The 27,055-nt window shown below is 34.7% G+C and overlaps 1 protein-coding gene and 1 long non-coding RNA gene across 2 annotated transcripts; one reads left to right on the forward strand and one right to left on the reverse strand.

Annotated features, from left to right (window-relative positions):
- Positions 1 to 6,900: 6,900 nt before the first annotated feature.
- LOC755306 (zona pellucida sperm-binding protein 3 receptor-like) lies at positions 6,901 to 26,009 on the forward strand. Its single transcript, XM_030988324.1, has 11 exons — positions 6,901 to 7,014; positions 7,629 to 7,662; positions 8,129 to 8,314; positions 9,189 to 9,377; positions 13,438 to 13,623; positions 15,657 to 15,842; positions 17,477 to 17,680; positions 20,097 to 20,288; positions 21,582 to 21,767; positions 22,991 to 23,141; positions 24,898 to 26,009. Exons 1-11 carry the CDS (start codon positions 6,901 to 6,903, stop codon positions 25,088 to 25,090), a joined length of 1,821 nt encoding a protein of 606 aa, XP_030844184.1. The 3' UTR covers positions 25,091 to 26,009.
- Positions 10,390 to 12,347, reverse strand: LOC115924954. Its single transcript, XR_004064504.1, has 2 exons — positions 12,161 to 12,347; positions 10,390 to 11,082 (listed from the first exon to the last, which is right to left on the reverse strand). It is a non-coding gene; the product is annotated as an uncharacterized LOC115924954 (long non-coding RNA).
- Positions 26,010 to 27,055: the final 1,046 nt, after the last annotated feature.

Raw genomic sequence — 27,055 nt, forward strand, 5'->3', positions numbered from 1 at the left:
TTTGAATGAAATATATACCTAAGATATCAGAGACTGCATTTCTTTTACATAATAATTATTTAAATTGGTTATCATATATTTTTCATCATATCATATTTTATATCATATAGGGGAGATAAAAGAACAAAATAACAATAATAGGTTTCAGGCAAAATAATTTATTTCCGTTGTTAGCCAGTCATTTTTATCAAAGTAAACTGTTATCATTCATAGAAAAAAATAAGTCACTTCTCTTTTTTCTACAATGGCACTTTTACGCTGTCGACAATGATAATAGCACATTTAATCAAATAAAGTACCAAGTGAAGCGGGCATTAAGCTCGTCTATGGACCTGATCGGTATTCAGGCTGGGTCCAGGTCAAGCTTACAAGTGGCAGTAGAAATAATCTGATCCAATAAGTCACCGACTTCACACGTTATGATTAATATTACTCCAAATGTTTAACACTTCCGATTGTGAGATGATTGACCATGGCAATACTGCATCGTAATTAACCTGTCCTTAGGCGGTTGAGGCTTAGCTAAGAAGGCCAAGTTGGAACTGGATGCAAGGGACTCCTTTGGGCTGGGGAATAGTTTACGTGGAGTGTTTTGGAGGTGGTTAGACCACTAAATCATCCTTTGATTGTGAGGGCTGGAATCAAGGGGCTCTACATTGAACAAGAAGTCATACCAACAATATGACAGCAAGGCACTCACTAAGGTTTACTTTGCAGCTTATAACATCACTTCATATATCATGTTTTCAGAAGCTAGAAGCCTATTATATAAAACTTAAATTCTGAATATTATTCAATGTTGATATGGGCTAGATGGAAGAGAAGCCAGATCGTTGTTCCACTGCCCCAATCTGAAAAAAACGTTGATTTGAAATGAGTTTGTTTTGTACCTTAGCTCGTAATCTCGTAAATTTCGAACATTAATATAATAAGGGGGACAAATGAATTTACTCCAATGTTTAATATAATTCAAAAGTTAACACGGACACAAAGTGTGTTTACGGCTCGTACGCGGACCTGATCAGTACACAGGCTGGGTAGAGGTCAAACAGGCAAATGGCACTTTAAAAAAAATGGACAACGCCAATATAAGACCAACATTAAATGTTACATTGGTCTACTCGATAATATTGTTCACCTGCTAGCTTTCGATGAATGCAATTCACCAAGACTGCATTTATTGTACATAATAATTATCTAAATTGGTTATCATATATTTTATATCATATAGGGGAGATAAATGAACAAAATAACAATAATAGGTTTCAGGCAAAATAATTTATTTCCGTTCTTATTTCCATTTTTATCAAAGTAAACTGTTATCATTCAAAGAAAAAAAATCGTCACTTCTCTTTTTTTTCTACAATGGCACTACGCATTCAGCTATACTCAGTGCCGATACTAGATCACGTGTTGATGTATACACTTTGTTATGGTCTATGTCTGATTTGGCAAGCTCCAGAGCAGGTATGCGGCTCACGCACGGACCTCATACATATTCAGGTGGTGTACAAGTCAGAATTAACCAATGGCAATTTGTGGTTAACAATCTTTCAATAGATTGATAAATAATTAAAGTTCAATTCTTAAAGGAAAGACTCTGCATAATGTTATCGCAATGTACATTAAATGACTGCTATCGTCCGTCAATTGGAAACATTGTAAAACAACGTTAAGATGTTATAGAACAAAGCAGGTGTTTGATAAAATGTATTTTCATTTTTGAATTTCCAGGAAAATTTAGAGACAAAATGTATATACAAATGGAGTAACAAATACCCTCGATTATTGCCCAAGAATAACCAGATGGAACTGAGTTACTATCTAATAAATAATCAGTGAATTAAACATTAATTATGATTAAATGTGTTGTTCTCCAAAACAATTTTAAAGATCATATTTCCTTTTGAACTAAGAAAAGTACCCCGACGCATTTTGTTCTCTTCTGCAAAGCTATAAAGGGACTTGGAATATATAATACAATACAAGTGATGCGGGTGTGCAGCTCGTCAGCGGTCCTGATCAGTATTCAGACCTCATAGATATCAGTTTCGTCGTGAGCTGTCCTTTTTGGAGAAAGGCACGCGTTTAATATATGTTTTTTCTTCACTTTCAAATAATGTCAGATACCACAGACTATGTGAGCTCTTTTAGTGAAACGAGAGGGAAAGTTAAGCAATTTTAAATTATTAGGAAACAAGGTTTTGGCTCATGTATTTTATATTGGCACGAGGAACACTGGAGATTTCGCAACCAATAGTGGCCAATTTGGCTCTCGGACCTAAAATATATATGTATGGCAGAATGATGTTGATATAAATCAGCATATCCCGAACAATTGTCTATAATTTGGTACGTGAATCAGATTCATGATAACATTACATTACCACCACAATTACTATGACCCTAGTGTCTAGCTGTGCTTACTAACTTTGACACAGCAGATCTGCACGTTTACTCCATACTCAACCAAATTCCAAACATATATCATATGCCACAAACCAGGTGAGGCGTTTGACAGAAATATTTTTAGATAGATTACTTTCAAGCATACACGCGCTTTCTTTAAGCAGTCAGGTAAAACAAATAACAAGCCAAAAACTGGACAGAAATAAAACCATCCACACAAAGGTTCGTTAATAAAGCTTAGATATTAATTGTAAAATGGATGGATTCATTAAACATTGAATACATTATGGTACCATTTCTGAATACCCCAAATCCATACCGCATATCAATGTACACCAAATGCAAAGTAATGTTATCATATTGGTTATTGCCCTTTAGCATTTTAAATCTTACCTTCTATGCATTTTATCAAATGGAAATTGGTGAATAGCACATCGCCAGTCGCTTGATGAACTTTTTAAAACTAGCCCATCCATGCTATAAAATGTCCTGAATGCATTATTGGTACAACTTCATACATGTGTTTAAGTGTTGATACCTCCAAGTAGAAGTAAGCATTATAGACGAGGTGATGAGGAATAAAGTGTTCATTAAATCCATGCTATATTAAAAACAGTACACCAACATCCCCTTTATCGCCATATCAGAATAGTTGATACCTCGAAGTAGAAGTAAGCATTATAGACGAGGTGATGAGGAATAAAGTGTTTATTAAATCCATGCTATATTAAAAACAGTACACCAACATCCCCTTTATCGCCATATCAGAATAGTTGTAGTTGCGCTGTTAGTTCACGAATCGAGTCCTCTGTCAGCGCAACGGCACTTTTGGCAAATTGACCATGAGGTGAACCTGTGCAATGGACCGTACAACACATTGCTTATCTTTTTTAACAATGTTTGTCCCGTGTCAATTAATTACGCTGCATCCTTGGTGTGACCAGAATAAACCAAATCATGATATCAATATAGGAACCAACTTCATTTTCGGACTATGCATAATTGAAAATGTGAAGGAGCAGTCCATCTTCATTTCACGATTCAAAATATAATATTTTTTTGTAAAAACTCCAAACAAATATGATGCCCAAAACTAGCTGATAAATCCACAAACAGTCGGATCGAAGAACAATAAATAAGGCCCTTTTTTATTCATATATTATAAGGATTATATAAAAACCTAGGATTTAATAAATTCAGTCTTTAAACAATACATATATGAGTAAGTAGCAACTTGATTTGAAAGGTTATGAAATAACAAAACAACAATGAAATGGCTGTTCCTCACTTTATTAAAGAGCTTCTTTATGATTCAATACATACTTGTGCAAAAAAGAAGGGCAATTATACACACAATGCTGCTAATTGATATCGATTTGGTATATAGGAAAAATTTACACGAGCAGAATTACAAAGGTAACGGGATAAAACATACAATAATATCTCTTCCGAATAAACACATATGATTTTAATGCCACACAGGACCCAAGCAAACAGTGATGTACTACAAACTAGGTGATGTATTTTACAGGAATTTTCTTTCCTCACATGCCCCCTCCCCCGCAAGTACGGACAGAAGACAATTGCTGATATCAATTACCGTCTATAATCAAGACACATTAAACCATTTTCAAGGGATACATGTTGAATTAAATCAAAAAGAAGAAAAATTAAAATAACGTCGAAGTATTTTCCATGATCTTTAAACTTCGAAGTTTCATTACTCTTAACAATTAATTTGTCACTGCATAATAATGCGTGAGGTATTAATAAATCTCAAATTGCAATGTACAAGTATTTTTCTTGTTAAGAAATAACGAAAGAAAATCACTTTAAAATACTTTATTATGACCTTTTTTACAGGTTCCATTCCTTGCAGTGCCCCATACATTCCCGCACACGCACATGTTACAAATCCTCGTCTCAACTACAACTTTGGGGCCAAAATTACTGTGACGTGCAATGCCAGTTCGGATACCTTCAACCTTCAGTGTCATAACAAAGGACTTTGGAGTGGACCTATTGTATCCTGCCCTGAATCGACGGGTAAGCTAATATTCAAATCCGTACCCGGTTTAGGATTACTTTGCTTCTATTAAGATTTGAATCTAAACAATGCATCAAAACCCCTAACACTGCGTCAGGTTGTACGGGGCGTGAATATGTTCGTCCCATTACGAAACGTTCTGAACGGAGTCCAACTTAATTACCCGAATGAATCCCTAGCTGCCAAAATACTATGAACTCGCAATGCTAGTATTAATGCTGATGAGCACTTTTTTCCAAATGGTATTGCTGAATGTGTTGCATACGTGATTGGTTCGTTTGTTCTTTAGTCCGTATATATGTTCTTGTTGCACTTTATTACGTGAGACGCATTCACAATTTGGTGAAAGTAAAACATATTGTTTTCGTTTAGTTTGGTTTACACAATCCACCACACTGAGGGTTCAGACATAACATAGTAATTGTTCACATTTCGTACAGATGTGAAGCAAGTAACTTAAAATTGTTTCCCTTAACTCTAGCTCTTCCGACGAACTGTAATGCTCCTTCAGTCCCGAGATACTCAACGCTCGAAACCCTCAGTCCGAATTATAACCTTGGAGACAGTGTGACATTCCGATGTGACAATACCAGCATTCAACCGTTTAGTCTTCTGTGTGAAACCACTGGGCTATGGAGTGGACCAATGCAGTCGTGCCCGCCACCCGTCTCGGGTATTTAAAACATATATGCATCCATTATTGTCACAGACGATAAATATATACGGGACCAAAAAAAGAACACCTATAAAAGTCAAGTTTACTAGTTTTCAAAATTTCGATTACTTTAGATCAAAAACATTGACAACGACTGAAATATATGAATATATATGCTGCCTTATTAATTGAGGTTTATAAAGAGGTGAACAAGATAACAGCAGTGCATTGGTATCTGAAACCTATCCCTCTGACAGGAAAATTTCGACTGACTTCCGTCAAATACGATCCCCAAATTAATGTTTATGATTATGGAGGAAGATATATTAAATCTTAATATTAGATTCAGGGAAAAGTGCCCATTACTGTGCAAACTGTAATTGTAATTGACTTATTAGCAGGTAACATTTAGATGTTGGCTTATCATTAAAATGTAGGATCGATCAACATTTGTGATTATAACGAAGACTATGTCTACACAAAACATTATAAAAAGATTGGTATTAATAGTTCAAGTTAGGAGGTCCAGTAAGGTAAGAGCTTCATTGCTGCGCTATTGGTCGTAAAACTGTTCGCCATTATCCATAATTGTAGCATTAACATCATGGTATCAATACATCAGCTCCTAGTTTAAACTGTAGATATTGATCATTACTTTCTCTGTCTAAACTACTAATGCTATATTATTAAACATACGTATTGCATTTCCATTCACAGCCCCTACACGATGCACTAGTCCATATATCCCAAAGTATGCATCAGCTGAAAACATACGTTTGGTTTACAGCATCGATGAGAGTGTAACAATCACCTGTGACAGCAATACAGACAGGTCGTTTACACTTCAGTGCAAATCAGATGGGTTTTGGACGGGTGGTGTCCTGTCTTGCCCACCGCCGTTAGAAGGTTAGCTTTATTCATTAATCATTTATTCATTAATCATTATCCATTTATCCAGCTATCAATGGTCAAAAACTTGTAAATAATACCTAAGCCCCAACGCACACACGTATTTAATTAACTGTACATTTGTTGTCTTTCGTGGTTGTGGTTTTCAAAAAAGATAGCATCCAACCACTTAATGTTGTGTGTGTTATCTTCCAACAACATAATACTTTATTTTCCTGTTTACGTCCACAGATATACTCAAATAACATTTCAAGTAGATAGATGTTTGTTGTACCAACTATCATCTCCACTTAATTTTCTGAACAGCTCCGGATAAGTGCAGTGCCCCTTACGTTCCAAGATATGCATCGATTCAAGGCCTGCAACTGAATTATGACTATGATAACAGTATTATTGTAACATGTGACAGCAGCACTGCTCAGTTTACCCTTCGGTGTGACACGAAAGGTCAATGGAGTGGCCAGGAGGTTTCTTGTCCTGCACCTACCCCAGGTAAGACTTAAAAAAAATAAAAAAAAATTATTTGATTCGATTTGATTAATTGTTTTTGTCTAAAATTCCCCCCCCCCCCCAAAAAAAAAAAAAAAAAAAAAATCGACTGGCTTTCGCAATTTGCATAACAATTGGTTTTGTTGGTGGATGTGGTCAACAAAAATATAGCATTCAACCACTTCAGTGTTTTCTGTTATAACTCATTAACATTATTCTTTATTTCTCCTGTTTACGTCCAGAGATATACTCAAATAACATTTCAAGTAGATAAATGTTTGTTGTACGATTTATCATCTTCACCTGATATTCTTTACAGTTCCGGAAAGGTGCAGTGCCCCTTATGTTCCAAGTTATGCAACTATTCAAAACCTGCAACTGAATTATGACTATGGTGACAGTATTACTGTGGCATGTGACAATAGCAGTGCTCAGTTTAACATTCGGTGTGACACGAAAGGTCGATGGAGTGGGCAGGAAGTTTCTTGTCCCGTACCTACCCAAGGTAAGACTTCTTCTTGTTTTTTGATTCGATTTATTCATAGTTTCTGTCTATAACTTACCCCCCCCCCCCACCATTCGACTAGCTTTCAAAATAAACAAGTCCTAAATCAATGGCCATGATGATGGAGGACGATATTTTTAATATTCATATTAGATCTAGGAAAAAGTGAATGTGCAAATTATTAGAGTTCACATTTCAAAAAAGGGTTTAACAAACGACAATATAATTGCCCAAAATGCTAGGACATTAACAAAGAAACTGGCTTGGCACGTTACTGTAGACCCGAGTTATTATCAGGTAACATTTTGAACTGGGCTTATCATGAAAATGTCGGAAATATCGAATTTGTTTATTATAACTAAGGCTATGTCGAGACGAAGTATCATTAGAGAAAGGTATTACTAGTTCAAGTTAGGAGTTCCAGTAGGGTAAGAGTTTGATTGTTGTGGTATTGGTCGTACAACTGTTAGACATTATTCATAATTGTAGGATGTAAATTATGGATAAAATCAGAATCAGCTTCCAGTATTAACTGTAGATATTGATCATAACTTTCTCTGTCTAAACTACTAATGAAATAATAAGAAACATTCGTATTGCATTTCCATTCACAGCCCCTACACGATGCACTAGTCCATATATCCCAAAGTATGCATCAGCTGTAAACGTTCGTTTGGTCTACAACATCGACGAGAGGGTAACAGTCACCTGTGACAGCGGAACAGATGGGTCGTTTACCCTTCAGTGCAACTCAGATGGGTTTTGGACGGGTACTGTCCTTTCTTGCTCACAGCCGATAGAAGGTTAGCTATTCTTATTATTCAATTATTCATCATTTATTATTCATTTAGCTACCCAGCTATCAATGTTCGAAAACGTGTAAATAATACCTTAGCCCCAACGCACACACGTTTATAATTTACTGTACAGTTGTTGTTGTTCATGGTTGTAGTCAAAAGAATATAGCATCCAACCACTTTAGTGTTTTCTGTTTACACTCAACAACATTATACTTTGTTTTTCCCGTTTACGTCCAGAGATATACTCAAATACCATTTCAAGTAAATAAATGTTTGCTGTATCAACTATCATCTTTACTTGATTTTCTTTACAGTTCCGGAAAAGTGCAGTGCCCCTTACGTTCCAAGATATGCAACTATTAAAAACCTGCAACTGAATTATGAGTATGGTGACGGCATTTCTGTGGCATGTGACAATAGCAATGCTCGGTTTAACCTTCAGTGTGACACGAAAGGTCGATGGAGTGGGCAGGAAGTTTCTTGTCCCGTACCTACCCCATGTAAGACTTTTTTTTAATTGTAAATTCATTTGATTCATTGTTTTCGTCTGAACACCCCCCCCCCCTTCCAATTTTCGACTGGCTTTCGCACTAAACGAGCCTAATATCAATGGTCATGATGGTGAAGGGAGTTAGAAGAATTCTGAAATTAGATCCGGAGAAAACTGCCAGTTAATGTGCAAATTGTAAGAATTCAAATTTAAAGCACAGTTTGACCAATAGCAATGTAATTGCGAATTTACTAGAACATTAACCAAGTAAATGAATGGGCACGCAACTGGAGACCCGACTTATGATCAGGTAACATTTTAATCAGGGCTTTATTATCAGAATATCGAATAGCGTATCCGGACACCTTACGCTTAGACATCCACCCCCGGATACCAACCCCAGTCAACCACCCCCTAGGACGACTATCACCCTGGACAACTACCCCCGGACAACTACTCCCCCGACAACTTCCCCCTGACAACTACCCCTTAGGACAACTACCCCCTAGGGCAACCACCCTCTAGGACGACTACCCCGGGAGGTAGGTGACTGCGGGTTGGTTATCCGGGGGATGTCAAAAGGGTAGGTGTCCTAGAACCGTCGGATCGATCGAGACCTATGATTAACATTAAGGCTATGTCTAGCCGAAGCATCAGATGGAGATCGGTATAAATAGTTCAAGTTGGGAAGTTTAGTAGGGTAAGAGTTTGGTCACTGCAATATTGGTCGTAAAACTGTTTGACATTATTCATAATTAGAGCGTGTATATTATTTTATCAATACATCAGCTCCTACTTTGAACTGTAGATATTGATCATTACTTTCTCTGTCTAAACTATTAATGTTATTTTAATAAACATACGTATTGTATTTCCATTCACAGCCCCTATACGATGCACTAGTCCATACATCCCAAAGTATGCATCAGCTGTAAACGTTCGTTTGGTCTACAGCATCGGTGAGAGTGTAACAATCACCTGTGACAGCAATACAGACAGGTCGTTTACTCTTCAGTGCAACTCAGATGGGTTTTGGGCGGGTAGTGTCCTTTCTTGCACACAGCCGATCGAAGGTTAGCTTTATTTATTATTTAATTATACATTAATCCTTATTCATTTATTTACCCTTCTATCAATCGTCAACAACTTGTCAATATTACATTAAATATAGGACCTCTTTGCTCCTTCGTGCATACCTTGTACACTGTTGGTCATAATGGTGGAATAATTTTTTTTACCCCAGTTTAGGGAAGGATTTTAAAAAATTATTTATTTCTAATAGATCTAGATAATGGCATACATTCTCAGATTTTATTGAATATTAATTTGCGAGTGTTCGTTTTTCGTGACTGCTAAATCATATGTGTGCTACTATGCTAATCAGCTAGGGAACCTACGTCCTTAAATCATAATTGACAGTAATGAGGATTAATGCCTCACAAAAGGGCACTAATATAGCTGATCGACACGATTTTTATCCTGGGGCCTCACAGTAACGAGGCCATTGCTTAGCCCCTGAATCATGACTGTACGCAGTGTTTGCTAGGGTACGCGGCCCCTTCCACAAATCCCCCAAAATGAAGAAAATGCAATAAATTGTCAAAAATTAATTGCATTTTCCCCCGGCCCCCAACAGGAAAAATTCCTCTGTGTGGCCATGCCTTGAACCATAATGCATGGCCCTACAGAGAAGTTTTTCCTGTTGGGGGCCGGGGGAAAATGCATTGAATTTTTGACAATTTATTGCATTTTCTTCGTTTTGGGGATTTGTGGAAGGGGCCGCGTACCCTAGCAAACACTGCGTACAGTCATGATTCAGGGGCTAAGCAATGGCCTCGTTACTGTGAGGCCCCGGGATAAAAATCGAGTCGATCAGCTATATATGGGTCATTCCATCGGGTTGGGTCATAAATTGTGACATGAAGGTTCAAAATTCAGAGTTGTTGAATAATTTGTTTATTGTTATATCCTGTTTTTAACACCCATTCTTCAATAGATTCCACTGGAATTGTGTGTATTCCTTCGCACACTTTCATTTAAAATGAAAAAACAGACACACCAAAAAACCAACGTTACAAGGACATCTTTTTTTACTTGCTCATTTATTTTCTGATCTGAAACTTTGTCACAGTCTGTACTCCACTTTTTTGTGTGTGGAAAACATTTAGATGATGGGAGCAATAGTTTAGAATACTTAAAACTTGAACACAGCAACATAATATCAATTTATAAACATGAAACAAATGAGGAACTAGCAATCTTCAGATCATGTTTTTTTCTAAAGGGTAATCTTTTCTCTTGCATAGAAAATCTTGGCTACATTCCATGAAATGTGCCAATTAATTGATGCATGAAACATATTTAATGAGATGATAACACAATTGAAAGGAAACCTGCAAGATTTATGGTCTATATTCACCTCAACACCTCCAGTTACCTATGTTACACGGACATCATGTCCGAGTAACATCAGTATGATATTAGAGTAACTATCCTCTTATACTCATTGAAAAATGACAGACTACATCAAATGTCATCTGAAATATATTTTATCCCTTGATCAGTAAATTAAAAAACAGTATTCATACAAGAGGTATATTGATAGATATCAATGATCAACTTTATATCTTCTTCAAAATAGTGATTAGATTGGAAAGATCTTTGTTTTCCAGGAAGGTTTCGATGACTGGTCATTTTGCCTGCTCTCTTGATCTCTCTCTGCCGGAGCTGAATCCTCAAGGGAGGTATAGGAGCCATGAATGAAATGGATGCAGCAATCTAATAAATATGCATGAAAAGAAATAAATAAAAACCAATGAGTAAAGAATATTAAATGAGATAAAAATAAAACAAAACTGTAAACTGTTTCTGTGATTTTTCATTTCAAACGTGTGTTGTGTTTGCAATTATCAAGTACTTCTATCTAGATCTGTTGTAAAATCAAATTGTAAGAATTAAGGATGGAACAACTAGACAGAGGATTGCAAGATGGATAGGGAGTTCCTCACTTTTGGCTCGTTGCATGCCCAAATAGAAGTAGGTATTATTATTGGTTGTTCATTTTGATTTTTCTTTTAAGTTTAATATTTGTGTTGAATTATAAATTTTTGTTAAAAAATTATATTTGTTATTTATCATTATTTGGAGGGGGAGGGAAGGTGTTGAAGCCCCTTATCCCTCACTTCAACCTTTGGATGAGGGGGAAGGGGAGCCAGATCAATGATTATTTAATTTATTTAAAAAAAAAAAAAAATTATATTTAAAAAAAAAAAGAGGCTCATTACATTATTATGTATCCAATTTTAATTGAATCGGAGGGGGGGGGGGCTGCCCTCCCCCTTTAACCCATTCTTCTCTATCTCAACCCCAACCCTCAACCCCCTTTTGTGCCCAAAAAGTTGTGTATTTCGGGTCTCAGATTGAACTTCCTAACTTGAAGGAAGCAATGTTCAATAACTTGTGTTTTTCGTTAGGCTTAGCCATCATTGTTCAATGACAATTAATGGCACCATATAAATAATATTAATTATTTTAAAACTTGTCAGAAAAAATCTGAGGTGTAGGAACATCATGAATATCATTATTTACGGGATTCTTATAACTAAATTCAATTTCTGTTTAAGAAACTAGCTTTTTAAGGGTAAAAGTCCGGCATTGATTTTGCATGTTTCGTTATAACACATATATCAGTATGTGGGACAACAGTAAAATATTCACTCACATGTGATGGTTTGAAAACCGGTTTAAGTTGAAAATAACACAATTTAAAACGGAATTACATTTTTAAAACATGGAATTTCATTGTCCATGATAATAATTCGGGCCATAAAAATAACTTAAAAAACATATTACGTACCAATTTGGGCGCTGACGGGCGAAAATGGCTGCACCACGTTACTAAGACATCTTCACGTTTGTGGTTGCACTGTAGGGGTAGGTCGTCGCAGTCCGGCAAAAAACATGTTCTGCGCATTCGTGAATAACTAGCAGGTCATTTTAACACCGAAAACTGAAGCTAGCGGGCTGGTTTATATCTCAAACACCGTAATTTCATACCTACGTTACCAAATTACGAAGGACATCGCGCCCGATTTTCGCGGTAAATTAATTGTTTTCTTATATTTACCGACCGATTTAATCATCATTCTTTCTACATATGTTCATGAGGGGTTGTACCTTCCTAATAAGATGAAACTTTCTGAGAAAATATCCTGCCAAATTTGTGTAAAATGCTAGAATTACCGCCGTTACGAAAAAAGTGCCTAGGACATCGTTGGTAACGTAGGTATTGTGTTTTTTCAATATGAAATAACTTGCCGATTTTTTGCACATTTCACTTGAGCTTCTCAGACATAGTAGGGGTCCTAAAGGTGACATGTTTTAAGTAGGAAACATTGCATTATGATGAACTTTTTTCCAGAAATAAGTTCATGAAAATGACATGTTTTCATGTCACAACTTTCACCCTCAAAATCGCTGGGACATCGGTAGTAAAACTCTCACCAAAAAAAAAATATGATGAAGAAGTTTCTGTTTTCATGTTTATTTATTCTGTACTACATTACTCTTCAATATAACATACTTTTATTTTTCTAAAAATACATTCAAATTTGAGTAAATAGCTTCTAAACATTCAAAAACGTGAAAATGCTGAAAAGACCCAACCCGATGGAATGACACATATAAGTGCCCTTTTGTGAGGCATTAATCCTCATTACTGTCAATTATGACTTAAGGACGTAGGTCCCTTAGCTGATTAGCATAGTAGCACAATTATGATTAAGCAGTCACGCAAAACAAACACTCTCAAATTAATATTCAATAAAATCTGAGAATGTATGCCATTATCTAGATCTATTAGAAATAAATAATTTTTTAAAATCCTTCCCTAAACTGGGGTAAAAATAAATATTCCACCATTATGACCAACAGTGTATAATTAACTTAACAATCGTGGTCGGTAGTATCATGCAACCTCTTTATTGTTTTCCTTTTTTCACTCAGCAGCATCTTACATTTTGTATTAACTCCGTTTACACTTAAAGATAAAATCAAATAATACTCAAATGACATTTAAAGTTAATACATGTTTGTTGTACATACTATATTATCTTTCTTTCATTTTCGTAACAGCTCCGGAGAAGTGCAGCGCCCCTTACGTTCCAAGATATGCAACCATTAAAAACCTGCAACTGAATTATGACTATGATGACAGCATTACTGTGACATGTGACAGCAGCAATGCTCAGTTTATCCTTCAGTGTCGCAAGAAAGGTCAATGGACAGGTCAGGTGGTGTCCTGTCCTAGACCTCCACAATGTAAGACTTTCGATTTTGATTTGATTGCATTCACTTACCCCTCCCCTCCGAATTGGACCGCTTTTCTCATTAGACAAGCCCCAAATCAATGGTCATGATGGTGGGGATAAATAGAATGAATCTGAAATTAGATCCAGGGAATACTGACAGGTGCTGTGCCAATTGTGAGAGTTTACAATTTAAAAAAGAGTTTGACCAACACAAATAAAATCGCCCCAAATGCCTGATGTATCTATAACAAATAACATTTTCACCCTATTAAAAATGTAATGTTTTGGCCTTCTTGCAAATTTTAGACATACGACTTGTCCGTTCGCATGTACCTGGACAATGGGCCGTATGCATAAAAAGTAGCAATTGCTTGTGCTAGCCTTTTACTTGAATCCGTATGCATAAACATAAGCAATTGCTTGCAAGCAAATGCTTTTGCTAGCAAGCACAAGCAATTGCTTGATGTCCGCAAGCAATTGCTTAAAGATCAAGCAATTGCTTAAAAACGTATGCATAAAACGAACCTTTTGCTTGTTCTTATAAGCAATTGCTTACGTTTTTTCAAGCTCCGTCATAGCAGCTTGAGCTCTTGCTTAATCGGGACTTTCGCGGTTAAGCATCATGTTTATGCTCGTTAGAGAAAAACCAAAGTTGTACATGAGTAGAATAAATCGAGAAGAAATTGCTCCCGGGACCTATCGGAAACTATTCCGTTTCGACAAAGAGAACTGTTGAGTGGTTAGCACACAGGTTCATACCTGAACATGATGAAAAACGGGGAGGATGTCATGTCAGGAAAGGCTACCGCACACACATGACATTTGAATACACTACTAGTATGCGAAACCCGCCTTTGTTCTCCCATGAATGATGTTCGCACCGGCGTGACGTCGCTATTGTTGAGATCGTAAGCAATTGCTTGCTGGAGGCAAGCAAAAGGTTTGAGCACAAGCAAAATGTTATGCATACGGATTTAAGCAATTGCTTGAGCTTGATCTTTTGCTTGACAAGCAATTGCTTGTGCTTGCAAGCAATTGCTACTTTTTATGCATACGGCCCATTGACGTGTACCAGAGGGATGGAAAATTAAACTTTTATAATTAAAATTTTACCATACTCAAAACGACATTTGTTTTAATATGTGTGGGAACCTAACACGTTATTCTTGATGTCTGTTTATTTTGTTATAACTACACAATCTACATAGTCATGTAATTGTGACCTAGCATCGTCTTTCCATTCATGAATGAACCTGCATTCAATCAACAGATGTATGAGATTTATTGTATTATTACCAACGCTCCTCCTCCTCCTCCTTCTCTCCCCTTTCCCTTTCTTTTCTGCAAGTCACTCTTTTTTTATTTGTATTTGTATTGTTGTATCTAAGTTGAGGGCTGCCGGCACGTCAAGCTACTTTGCTTATTTCTGTAGCCCTCCTGCATCTAATGTATGTTAATTATGCATTCAATATATTTGTTTAAATTCAATATATTTGTTTAATATCGTTTATTATCTGTATAAAATTATATACACTTGAAATATTGTATCAAGCCATATTATGTTCATGAAAATGTATGATGAAAAAAGAAAAAAGATGCAGAAACCAATAAATCAAATCAAAATCAAATCAAAATCAAATCAAATTGTATCATTGTCCTTGTCTAATTATTGATACATTTTTTATACTTAATTATCGGGGGAAAAAAAAGAAAATCTATCATTTTACCTGGGACAGACTGTGATTTCATTGAATTATCATATTGTCATTGTGAATAATTGATTAGGATACATGCTGAGGAGCTAGAAATAATGCTCAAAATCTAATGATAAGGGTAATGATATATGTAAGGTGCTTCAGAGATGTGTTAAGTGTTTAATTACCTCACATTTCTATACAGTGGTATATTATTGTTTTCGTTTTATTACTGCTGCTGTTTTTACTACTACCTGATTATTTATTCATGTTCTTATGCTACATACGTGATTTCCTTGTTGCATTGAACCTCACTTTCCAATGATTTTATGTTATATTTTCCAAGCAGCTCCATCTCAATGCAGTGCTCCTGTTATTCCAAGACATTCTACCATTGCATTCTACCGAATCACCTACAACTCAGGTGATGACGTGATTGTAACTTGTGATGCAAGCAACGATCGTTTTACCCTTCATTGTAACAACAGTGGAACGTGGAGTGGACCGGAAATGTCTTGTCGAGAACCAGTCAAACGTAAGATATTTGGTTTTTATCTGACTAATATGGTAATGTGCTCGGTTTACCTTCACCAAAACATTAATTGGTTATGTATATGGATCATAATTTAGAAAAATAGAGAGAGTTCTTATTTCCAACAGTTGAATAGATAGATAGAATTGGCATTTTCATCATCCATATACATAACTAAATCATTTTAGAATTATGTACGTTGAGATGAACGAAACTTCTTTTATGTTTATAATTATGAATCTTATTTCATATTGGGAATTGCAAAACTTCAACAAAATAGCACGTTAGCGTCTATCAAAATTATGAGCCGTCAGACGAAAAATCTTTGAAAATAACAAATCCTCGCAATTTAAAACCTTGGAGTAACACACAATATTGAAAGTGCCACCAAGGCTGGAAATTGCAAGTTAGTGTATTCGGAATTATTCTATGGATATTCGGAATTACGAACCTTTACCCCGCTCCCCAACGTTATACATTAAACTAATTATAATAATTGTAGATTTATATTGCGCAATGCTGTACACTGGTAGGAATTTATTCCTTGAAACGCAGCGCGCGTAACAGCTGCACTGCTAAAGCCAGGGTAATTATGCTGCATTATTGTAGAGCGCTTAGAGACTTCTGACAAAGTAAGTGTTAAGCGCTATATAAGCACTGTAATTATTTACATTGCGTCCCAGAAAAAAAGAAACCGAGAATTATCGATGTTTTATCATAACTTAGCCACATTTATAATTAATCAATGACACATAGCTGGAAAGCTTAGACATCCTGTTTCATTTGATGCGACTCATATGACGCATATTCCACGCATGAGTGAGTAAAATTATTTTGAAGAGAGGAAGCCGAAAAGTCGTTTGGCGGACGGTATCTGAATTTCAAAGAGAATATCACATTTCTAGAAGGCTGAGTTTCTGTCCTTTCATATGAAACCTCAATCAGGAAAAATGAGCAAGGAATGACAAAGTTCTGTTTGTTTAAAGCAGTGCTTGCATTTCCATATTTTTATCAAACGAATTCGTTTTCACTGGCTGCCTGCCGTAACAACAAGCAGAATTGACGAAAGACTTAACTCCGTTTCGTTGACAATCAGCCATGCATCAAGTATTTCGTCTACGACTGATTGTCAACAAAACCGAGTTAAGTCTTATGTTAATTCCGTTTGTTGCTACGGCACACAGCAAGTGAAAACGAAACCATTTAATAACATTATGAAAATGCAAGCACTAATTTAAACAAACAGAACTTTGCTATTCCTTGCTCATTCTTCCTGAATGAGGTGTCATATGAAGGGGTAGAAACTGAACTTTCTAGAAATGTGATTTTCTCTTTGAAATGCAGATACCGCCCGCCAAATGATTTTTTGGTTTTCTCTCTTCAAATTGATTTTAATCACTCATGCGTGAAATATGCATCATATGAGTTGTATCAAATGAAAGAAGAGGATCTAAACTTTACAGATATGTGTCATTTATTAATTATAATTGTGATTAGGTTATGATAAAACATCGATTATTCTCGGTTTCGTTTTTTTCTGGGACGCACTGTATAATGTGATGTTTTAATTTGAGGTTTCAGTGGTTTCAGTTTTGAACTTTTCTTCTTCTTTCCCCCAAATGCTATGAATATGACAGCTCCACCACTGTGCAGTGCACCTCATATTCCGAGATATTCCGAGATTGAGAGTTATCAATTGAACTATAATTACGATGACAGAGTGACAGTGACATGTGACACGAACAGTGATCAGTTCACTTTACGGTGTCAGGCAAGTGGATTATGGGATGGCCCTGATATATCCTGTGCAGCACCGACATTGCCGATAATACCAGCTCCATGTAAGTAAATATATTTTGGGTATTTTTTTATCTGAAATCTTTTCTTTCTTATACTCCCTTGTTTCCACCATCATCATCGTCATCATCATCATCATGTTCTTCTTCATTATCATCACCACTACCAGTTCCATAACCATGGCATAAATGGGGCCCGGAGAAGTATAAAAATATAAATATAAAAGGAATATAAACACGCACTGAGATGAACGCACATCTTGCGCTCAATCCGTTACAATAATCACTGATATCTAGAATAACATTTTTTTCCAGAGAACCTGATATTTTGTTAAACAAAAAATACAAAGTACATTTTCTTTTTGTAAAATGAATTTATTGAGAAAATATATGCATTTGCACAAATCAAACAATCATACACAATCAATTGAAATAACATCGTAGCATCTTAACATAGTTCAAATAAAACATGTTTCTTTTTCTTGAATAACAGTGTTTTAAAAAATGCATAGCTTTTTTGTTTTACAGTTCCTTTCGATCTTTAATCGATTGTGGATAAGTCTTTTTAAAATACAAAGAATAGAGACTTCATGAAACATGAGTTTGCGATTTTCTGCTTGCATAAATGTTAAATAAACTGCGTATTTTGCATAAATGATAAGACAATTTAAACTGTTAAATATTTTGTTTTTCAAGTTATAACCTTCAATTAAAACGAACTTGTCAAAAGAAAAATTAACATTGTCAAGTTTTCGAATTATGTCTCCAAATTTTAACCAAAACGATCTTGTGTGCTTGCATTTTACAAATAAATGGAGATTGTCGTGTAACTGATGATCATATAAACATAAGGGATTGTTACACAATTTCCATTTGAATAAATTATACCTATTTGGTAATAAGTTGTATAATAAATTTAAATTGAATTCTGATATTTTGTTTTCTTTCATAGCTTGTAAATTAAATGACCATATGACTTTCCAGTCGATTTGTTCTGTACTATTTAACATTTCTTCCCATTTCTCTTATATTGGAGGTCTAACAATTGCATGAATAGACAACGTAGAGTAAAAAAACTTCGACTTTCGTTTAGTGTTAACATTCATTAAATCATTTTTCATGACACCTTCATTTTCTTCTCGTGTCGCATTTTATACATGTACCTGTCTTAACATATTTTGTTTCCACACTTTGGGAATTGCATTTACTATGCTATAATATTCTTGAAACAAAGAAGCATGTTTTTTCTCAAATCTTTCTTCAATTTCTCTCAAAGACATAAATCTAGAGTTTTCTACATCAATAATTTTCAAAAGGCCTACATCGAACCATTTTTTTAAATAAATAATACATTTTTGTTATGATCTCTTATATTTGAGTTAAACCATATGTTTTCACTTTTAACATTATTACATTGTAAATCAATTGTCGTCTTACATTCTACTATCTCTTTAAAGTCAAACCAAGTATATACCATATTCTTGTAATATTGGGGCATTTTTATATTCTTTATACAAAGCTTCATATCATCTTTTGTACATTTACTATTTAACACATATTGTAAATTGCCAACTTTTTTAAAGAAACCATCAATTATCTTTTTCCACGTTGAGTTTTCGTGAGAGAAGTAATGCAATATCCAGTAACTCATACAAACCACTTCTCTTTTTATTTTTTTTTTTTTTTCCTTTCCACAAAAATGTATACAGTAAAGAGTCAATGAATTTCATTACATTTCCGGCATTTAAGAAACAAGAAATGATTTGATTATAGTTATTTTACCAGAAAATGTTAAGCGCCTCGCTTTCCATAGACGTACTATATTTTCAATCTTTGATATTTTGGGTTTCCAATTAAGATTTATTAGGTTTTGTTCATTTTTCCCAAAATGATATTTTAACATCAGAATAGGTCCATGGAATGAATTTCTTTCTTTTTGTTTCTCTTTTCATCTCTTCGATTTCCATAATCTGATTTCCCTTTTTACACCTAAACCTACAAACTTTCTTCTACAAAAAATCTTACCACCTATTAATTGTATTCCATTGTCCTTAACATATGACAAGGACGAATAGTTTTAACCGTGAATAGTAGCATTTGTGGATTTAAAGCAAATTTTGAAATATAAATATTGTTTTCCTTTTATGTGTTGCTGTCCAAAACTTAAAAACGCTTAAATTGCCATTACAATGACAATATCTAATGTAAATATTTTGAAGACTGTTTGTTCTGTATGAGTAATAAACTTGTATTTACTGAGCAAAGTCGTACAGGTATTTCTGATAGAGGTTCAAATCACCTGTTCAATACTTTTATGTTTATTTCACACATTAATTCTTTTAAGAACGTCACAAATTTAAATATCCTAACGATTTCCTAAAATATGAACCAACGCTTCCCATTTATAGTACAGTACCTCTCGTGGCCTCCATAATATTGTTTGCATATATTCTCTCCACAGTTCCTCCATCGCATGCCTCCTGCAGTGCACCAGCAGTGCCTATTGATTCAACCATTCAGAATCTTCGTCTCTCATACAAAAACGGTGACAGGATGAACGTGACATGTAACGTGGGTTCTGATTGGTTCGACGTGTCATGTGACGATGGAATATGGATAGGCCAAAACATAGTTTGCCCTGACCCTCCCAAAGGTATGCAAAACATACGTTTTAAAAAGCTGCCTGTTGTAAAGTCAGTTCATGTAATAAAAATGTATAGGTGTCGTGGTATAGGGCTTCATTCAATTAACTCTCAGTCGAAGGGTTGAGGGATCGAATCCCATCCCTCTACAAACGTCCTTTGAACACATTGATGCACATTCGCCTATTTTCGACCATGTACATACCGTGTGAGTCAAACAAAATTTTACACCTAGAAAATTGCTAATTATTTTAAATCATCTACGAACAGTAATTAGTATACATCTTATGAAAGAGTGTTTTTTATCCCAAATAATGTGGTATTATGTTTGTGTGGTATGTGTTCACGCTTGAAAGAAAATGAGGCATTGTTTGCGAGGGTGCAAAAATCGAATTGCGCCAAACTGATGCCTACAGTATGTATTATTTTGGGATTAGCGGAGTGAGAGATTGAATCGAATGAAATGTATTTCATATGCTTTTTGCAGAGGAAAAGTCACACACACACACACGCACAAATGTTCGTTGTTATTTGATATCCGATGTTTGATATGTATGTTATGATTAATTTTGTTGGGGATGTTATTTGGATCTGCAAAGACCGAATTAATACCCAAATCCCATTTTTTTTTAAATTCAAACATAACACAAGCAACTTTGGCGCAAATCGATGTTTGCACTCTCGCAAACAATGCCTCCTGCTCATCAAAGCGTGAACACATACCACAAAAAACTTGATACCAAATATCTGGGATAAAACACTCTTTTATAAAATGTATACTCGTTTACTGTTCATAGATGATTTTTTAAAATAATTATCAATTTTCTAGGTGTAAACTTTCTTTTGACTCGCACGGTATAGGTGCTTGACAATTACTGGGACATTACAAATTGCAAGACGAAGACTCGATCATTATTTATTTGTAATAACGTTGATTTTCTAAAAATGATACGAGGATAAGAGGTAATGTGATCAATAAAAGATTGTAAGCGCCCTTCAAAAAGCTTATGATCTCTTTGAGAGTGTGTGTGTGCGTATTTGACAGTTTGTACCGTGCGTGATCAAGGTAACTACGTTTACGATCGAAACATAGTTCCATTTTCAATCATCAAAGATTTGCACTTTTTTTAGGCAACCACAAGCGCTCGGAAGAGGCTTCCTTGAATGATTATTGTGCTGTATTCATTGAAGAGTCTTCGAAGAAGCCATTGATTTTGAATATTCTCCAATTGTCTGTTTGTGTACAAATATACCATTATCCAGTAAATGAGTTTTTTGTAAATATTTAAATAATTCATTTGCAGAATGCAATCCACCAATCATCCCCGTCGTCTCATTCGTTGAAAATGTTAAGCCTCGCTACAAGATTGGTGACCAAGTCAACATCACATGTAACGACGACTCTGATTGGTTCGCTTGGGACTGTCACACAGATGGCTTGTGGCGAGGGAATTCTGTCCAGTGCTCTACTGATTGTCCACCAACCGGAGGTTATTATGCACTTAGAAATGTCTGATATACGGGGATAATGTCACTATGAACATAACGGACAAAGAAAGAGGACAAAATATGCAATTGCTGTGGTAGACAAAGGAACATCCTTTCACTGCTATGATGTAAACATGTGTAGACCAGGTGAATATGCATGTGCCATCTGTTCTACGCATTTTTGACATAATGACAGTGAAGGGATGTTCCTTTGCCTACCACAACATTTGTTGAGGGTAGAATGAGGAACTGTATATTTTGTCCTATGTCTTTGTCCGTCATATTCATAGTGTGTGGTACCAGACTATGATAACGATCTTGTATTATAATAATAGTTATGCTGTAAATGATAATCATCTTAATATGTAGCATACTAAAATATTAAAAATAAAGAATGTAAACTGGTCCTTGTACATGTAAATATAAGTAATATAAGAGAAAGCCTCTCTGCCGCCACAAAATTCGGGAGAGTTTACACTAGCTCTTATGTTGCATGATATTTTTTCTGTTGAAAGACCGAGCAAAACACGGTGATGAATAACAAAAGCCAAATCATTTTAGACATAAGATGGGAAAGAAAAACAAAATGTAAAGGGAAAAAGGATACTGCTTTACAAATTAAGCTCATCTCTTTGCAAATCAGAAAAAATATTGCATCAATTTACTATTTTTGGATTGTATTATTATTGCTTATTATTTACCTCCCTACTTATTTTTTCCAGGTATTTCTTCCATGCAAAACTTTTTGTTATGATCATTTATCTTGTTATCTTTTTATGTTGTTTAACATATTTTACGGGGCTGCTGTAATCATGTACAGGAATTAGCTGTTTGTTTGTTTTGTAACGAATATCTAAGGAAAAGAAAAAAAATAAAAATAAAGAATATAATTACACATATATTAATGATATATATATATATACAAAGATAAACACATTTACAAAGGAGAATACAAATATAAAGAAGAATACAAATAAAAATACAAATGTAACTGATGCACACGCAAATGAAATGATAAAAATACACATACATGTACAAGTACAAATACAATTACAAGTTTAAAGGAAAATACAAATTAAAAACAAAACAAAAATGCAAATACAAATACAAACACATATTAGAGTACTAAGAAAAATATGCATCCAACTTCAATTACTGAAATTTAATACAAATATATCTCATGATAATTGATGTTTGCTTATGACCAAATTACTAATATCTACAGGAGGAAAACCTACATTTCCAGAGCGCATTGCATATTCTAGTAGTGAGCAAAAGGGAAGGGATTACTTTATCACCGGTCTTTTGGTTACAGCTGTCATCTTATTTATCCTTGTTTTGATGTGTATGGCTGCGTTTGTTATCTTCATGAGAAAGTAAGTAAATGTTTTTTATAATAATCGTATAGAGTGGTGAAGAGTGACGTCGTTAAAAAAATATAATTAGAATTTCTCATTTTTTTCTCCATTTTCTGAAAAGCATCACAAATAATGTCCGAATGGCTAAAACCAATTGGATATATTTAGCATTGGCTGAGATATGACCATCTGAAGAAAACAAAAATGTCCTATGGGAACTCAGTGTGTAGTGCTCTGGTTCATAACATTATGAACCAGAGCACTATAACACTGAGTTCCCATAGAACATTTATTTATTCATCGGGTCATATCTCAGCCAATACCTAATATATTCAATTAGTTTTTGACATTCGGACATTATTTTTGATGCTCTTTTGGAAAATGAAGAAATTAAAAAAAAAAATTGTATGATTTCACAGCTTCGATACTCTATAATGTCTAGATCTGTACAATAACTTGTAATTATATTTTCAGTGTATTTTCTCCTTACGCAAAACATATTTCATGATGAAAATCAACTCTCAGTTGATTCCAGGAGTTTACCCTTTTAACATCAATTACTCAATTCCAATTAACTCGATTTACTGGGACTAATGGAAGGAGGTTGAAACCCCGCCGCTCGCGTTCATAATTTGTAAAACTACCAGTACTTGGGAAAGCGTTTCCTCGAAATCAAGGAAAGATGTGGTTTCGTGGTTGTTGATACACTTTAGGTATAATCTTAGAATGGAAAACAATATAACAGAATAACACGTCTAATAAACTCCGGAAAAAATCCTTACTAACTTAGTTAAAACTTGGAAAAGATGTTGACATATTCAGGTAATTTGTGTCTGTGTTATTGTATAGATATATCTTTTAAAAGTAGCTGAACCAACAGAAGTGTTAGTCGGAACAGTTATTAAATCAATGAAAAGAAAGATAATGTTCATGAAATGCAACCTAACATCCCCTTCTTATAGTGTTGGGAGTCCCAAATTCGCCAACAATTTCACTGAAATTGTGTCTTAATGTGAAAGAGGGTGTCATTTGAGACGCATTCTGCAAAGATTTCCCCCTAAAATTGCGTTCAAAGACAAATATTGATGAAAAAATACGTAATATGATATTCTTTCATGAATGTATTTAAATTCAAACATTTTCAAATGTTTTAAATTACATCCTCTTTCACATTATGATACAATTTAAATACAAAATTTCCATCAAGTTTGTTGGGCTCCCAACACTTTCGAGGGGCTTAAATAATATGAAAGTTCATCCAAGGAATGTTTTTGTTTATAATTAACAGCGCACTTATACTTCCCATAATTTAACGATTCAATTGAAATCTGAATAGTAAATTAAAGGGATCGTTTAACAATGTTAAATCTGAGATACACGGCCCTACGTGTTATCAGTGTCTGTGATATGGTGTAATATTGAAGCCCTAAAACAATTGTGCTTCAAAATGATCAAGAAGTGCCTCAACAAAGTAAAAATCCTTGAGTGACCGGTTTTACCAAACTCGTTTTCCCCAATAGACTGTAGTGTTATGAAAACCGTCAGGCGAACGGTTTTCAAAATTTGTAATTCCAAACATAAATATCTTGATAATCAGACAGGCGATCGGCTTGTATAAGTCATGGGGTTCATGACTGACCTAAAGATTTAAAATTATCATTGCATCATGAGCTAAATCCAGAATTTTGTTTCAGAATCTGAGAAAAAGTTACCGGATCCCTTTAAATGTTATCTGAATATAATATTTATTTTAATTTTATTTTATAATCTACAGCCGTGGCTATGATTTAGCAACATCATCGAAAGACACACTTCAAGATGAGAAGGGATCCAGAGGACCTCTTCCTGACGTCCCTGACGGTTATGCCAAGTACATTGGAGGTGACCAGTCACTCTATGTCGAACCATATCTCAAAGAAAATGGAGATCCCATTCGAAGCTATGAAGTCTACGAAAAACCAATTTGAATAAATTACTACCAGTTTTAGATTCGGTGTGCACTTTATTTAGGAAAACTCCACTCTCTTTTATTGACCTTCTTTTATACTTGTGTTGTTGTTTTATGTTGTTGTTTAATTGTTATACATTTTGATTAATATTTCCTTCAAATGTTAGAAGTTATTTCACGCAGTCATTCCCCATTCCTTACTTATTTACATGTACATTCAATATATGAAAATGGCATACCATTTATCCCCTCTTCTTTTTTTTATTATTATGCATTCGTTGTTGTCTTGGATCCACAACTGAATCCACTGATAATTTATTTTCTTTCTAAAAACATGTCCAGGTTAATATAAAGTTGTACAATATTTAGTTAATTGATGGATTTAATATCAAGGAATCCATCAATACCAAATGAGATTGCCTTAATGAAAAACAAAACAGAACAATTGTTCAACTTCCAATCCATTTCACAGAAATTCCTTTGGCTAGGCATTTGTGTATTTTTCACTAAAAAGAAACGACTAAATTTATTTTTTGCACCCCCTGAAATTTGATGTTTTTCGTTTTTGTTTCTTTGGTTTCCGTAACTCAAGAATAAAAGATGTAACAGTTAAATGAACGTTTTGTTGAATACTTTTAGTTAAAAGCTTTAATATGTCATGTTCTCAAGAAACATCAATCAGGACGAATATATAGTTTGTACATGCTTAATAAAAGGTACGGTTAAACGTCGTAAGGGTGATAACTTTATAAATGAGTACCACACCTCGTTAGCTCCTTGTATTCCCTTTGTGGAAATGTATGTAAATTTAACTCAATCAAAATTGAAGAAGGAAAAAACAGTATAAAAATATTGAATAAGGTGACAAATTATTATAAAATTCAAGACGTTATATATGTATGAACGTGATATATATACATACACAGAACCTATTGGAAGTCATTTGTGTACAAAGTACCCATGACTTTGTTGGCATGACTCGCAAAATGTCAATGTATGCATGCATCATATAAAAATGGCGATACATGTGGCAATAAGGATAATGGTGATGGTATTAATAATGATTATAACATTGATGATAATACAGTGCGTCCCAGAAAAAGCGAAACCGAGAGTTATCGATGTTTTACCATAACTCAATCAATTAATAAATGCCACATATTTGTAAAGCTTAGGTCTTCCTTCTTTTATTCGGAGCAACTCATATCAAGCATATTCTACGCATGAGTGATTCGTAAAAATGTGTAGAGAGGGTAACAAAAAATAATTTGGCAGGCGGTATTTGACAAGCATTACTATATTCAAGGCTCATATTTCCTGATTAGGGTGTCATATGAAAGGGCAGATAATGGACTGTGTAGAAATGTAATTTTCTCTTTGAAATTCAGATACCGCTCGTCAAATGACTTGTTGGTACCCTCTCTTCAAATTGTTTTTAATCACTCTAGCGTGAAATATGCTTCAAATGAGTGGCATCAAGTGCATGATGCGGATCTAAGCTTTACATATATGTGGCGTTTATTAATCTTAATCGTGATTTAGTTATAATAAAACATCGATAATTCTCGGTTTCGTTTTTTTCTGGGACGCACTGTACAATAATAACTATCACAATAGGCTTACATCTCATAGTCCGCCTTTGTATAATGGCGTAGGACATGAAACATAGTACGTTAATGAATGAGTAAATATACAATCTTAAAGGGGATAATCAGGGAGACACAGGAATTCTAACAATCAGAGTAACAATAATGATAATACCCCCCCCCCCCCTCCATCCAAAATAAAAGGGAAAAGATAAAAGTAATGATAAATTGGATTAACAATAATAGTAATATTGATAATGATAATGATAATTATAATAATAATAATGATGATAATGATTTCGATAATAATATGACTAATACTACAATGATAATAATGGAAAATCGTCAAGGATGATGATGAAAGGATATATATAACATTTCATTTCAGAGCATGTAAG

The sequence above is a fragment of the Strongylocentrotus purpuratus genome, unplaced genomic scaffold (genome assembly GCF_000002235.5).
Source record: "Strongylocentrotus purpuratus isolate Spur 01 unplaced genomic scaffold, Spur_5.0 spur5_scaffold_17, whole genome shotgun sequence".
Classification (NCBI taxonomy): domain Eukaryota; kingdom Metazoa; phylum Echinodermata; class Echinoidea; order Camarodonta; family Strongylocentrotidae; genus Strongylocentrotus; species Strongylocentrotus purpuratus.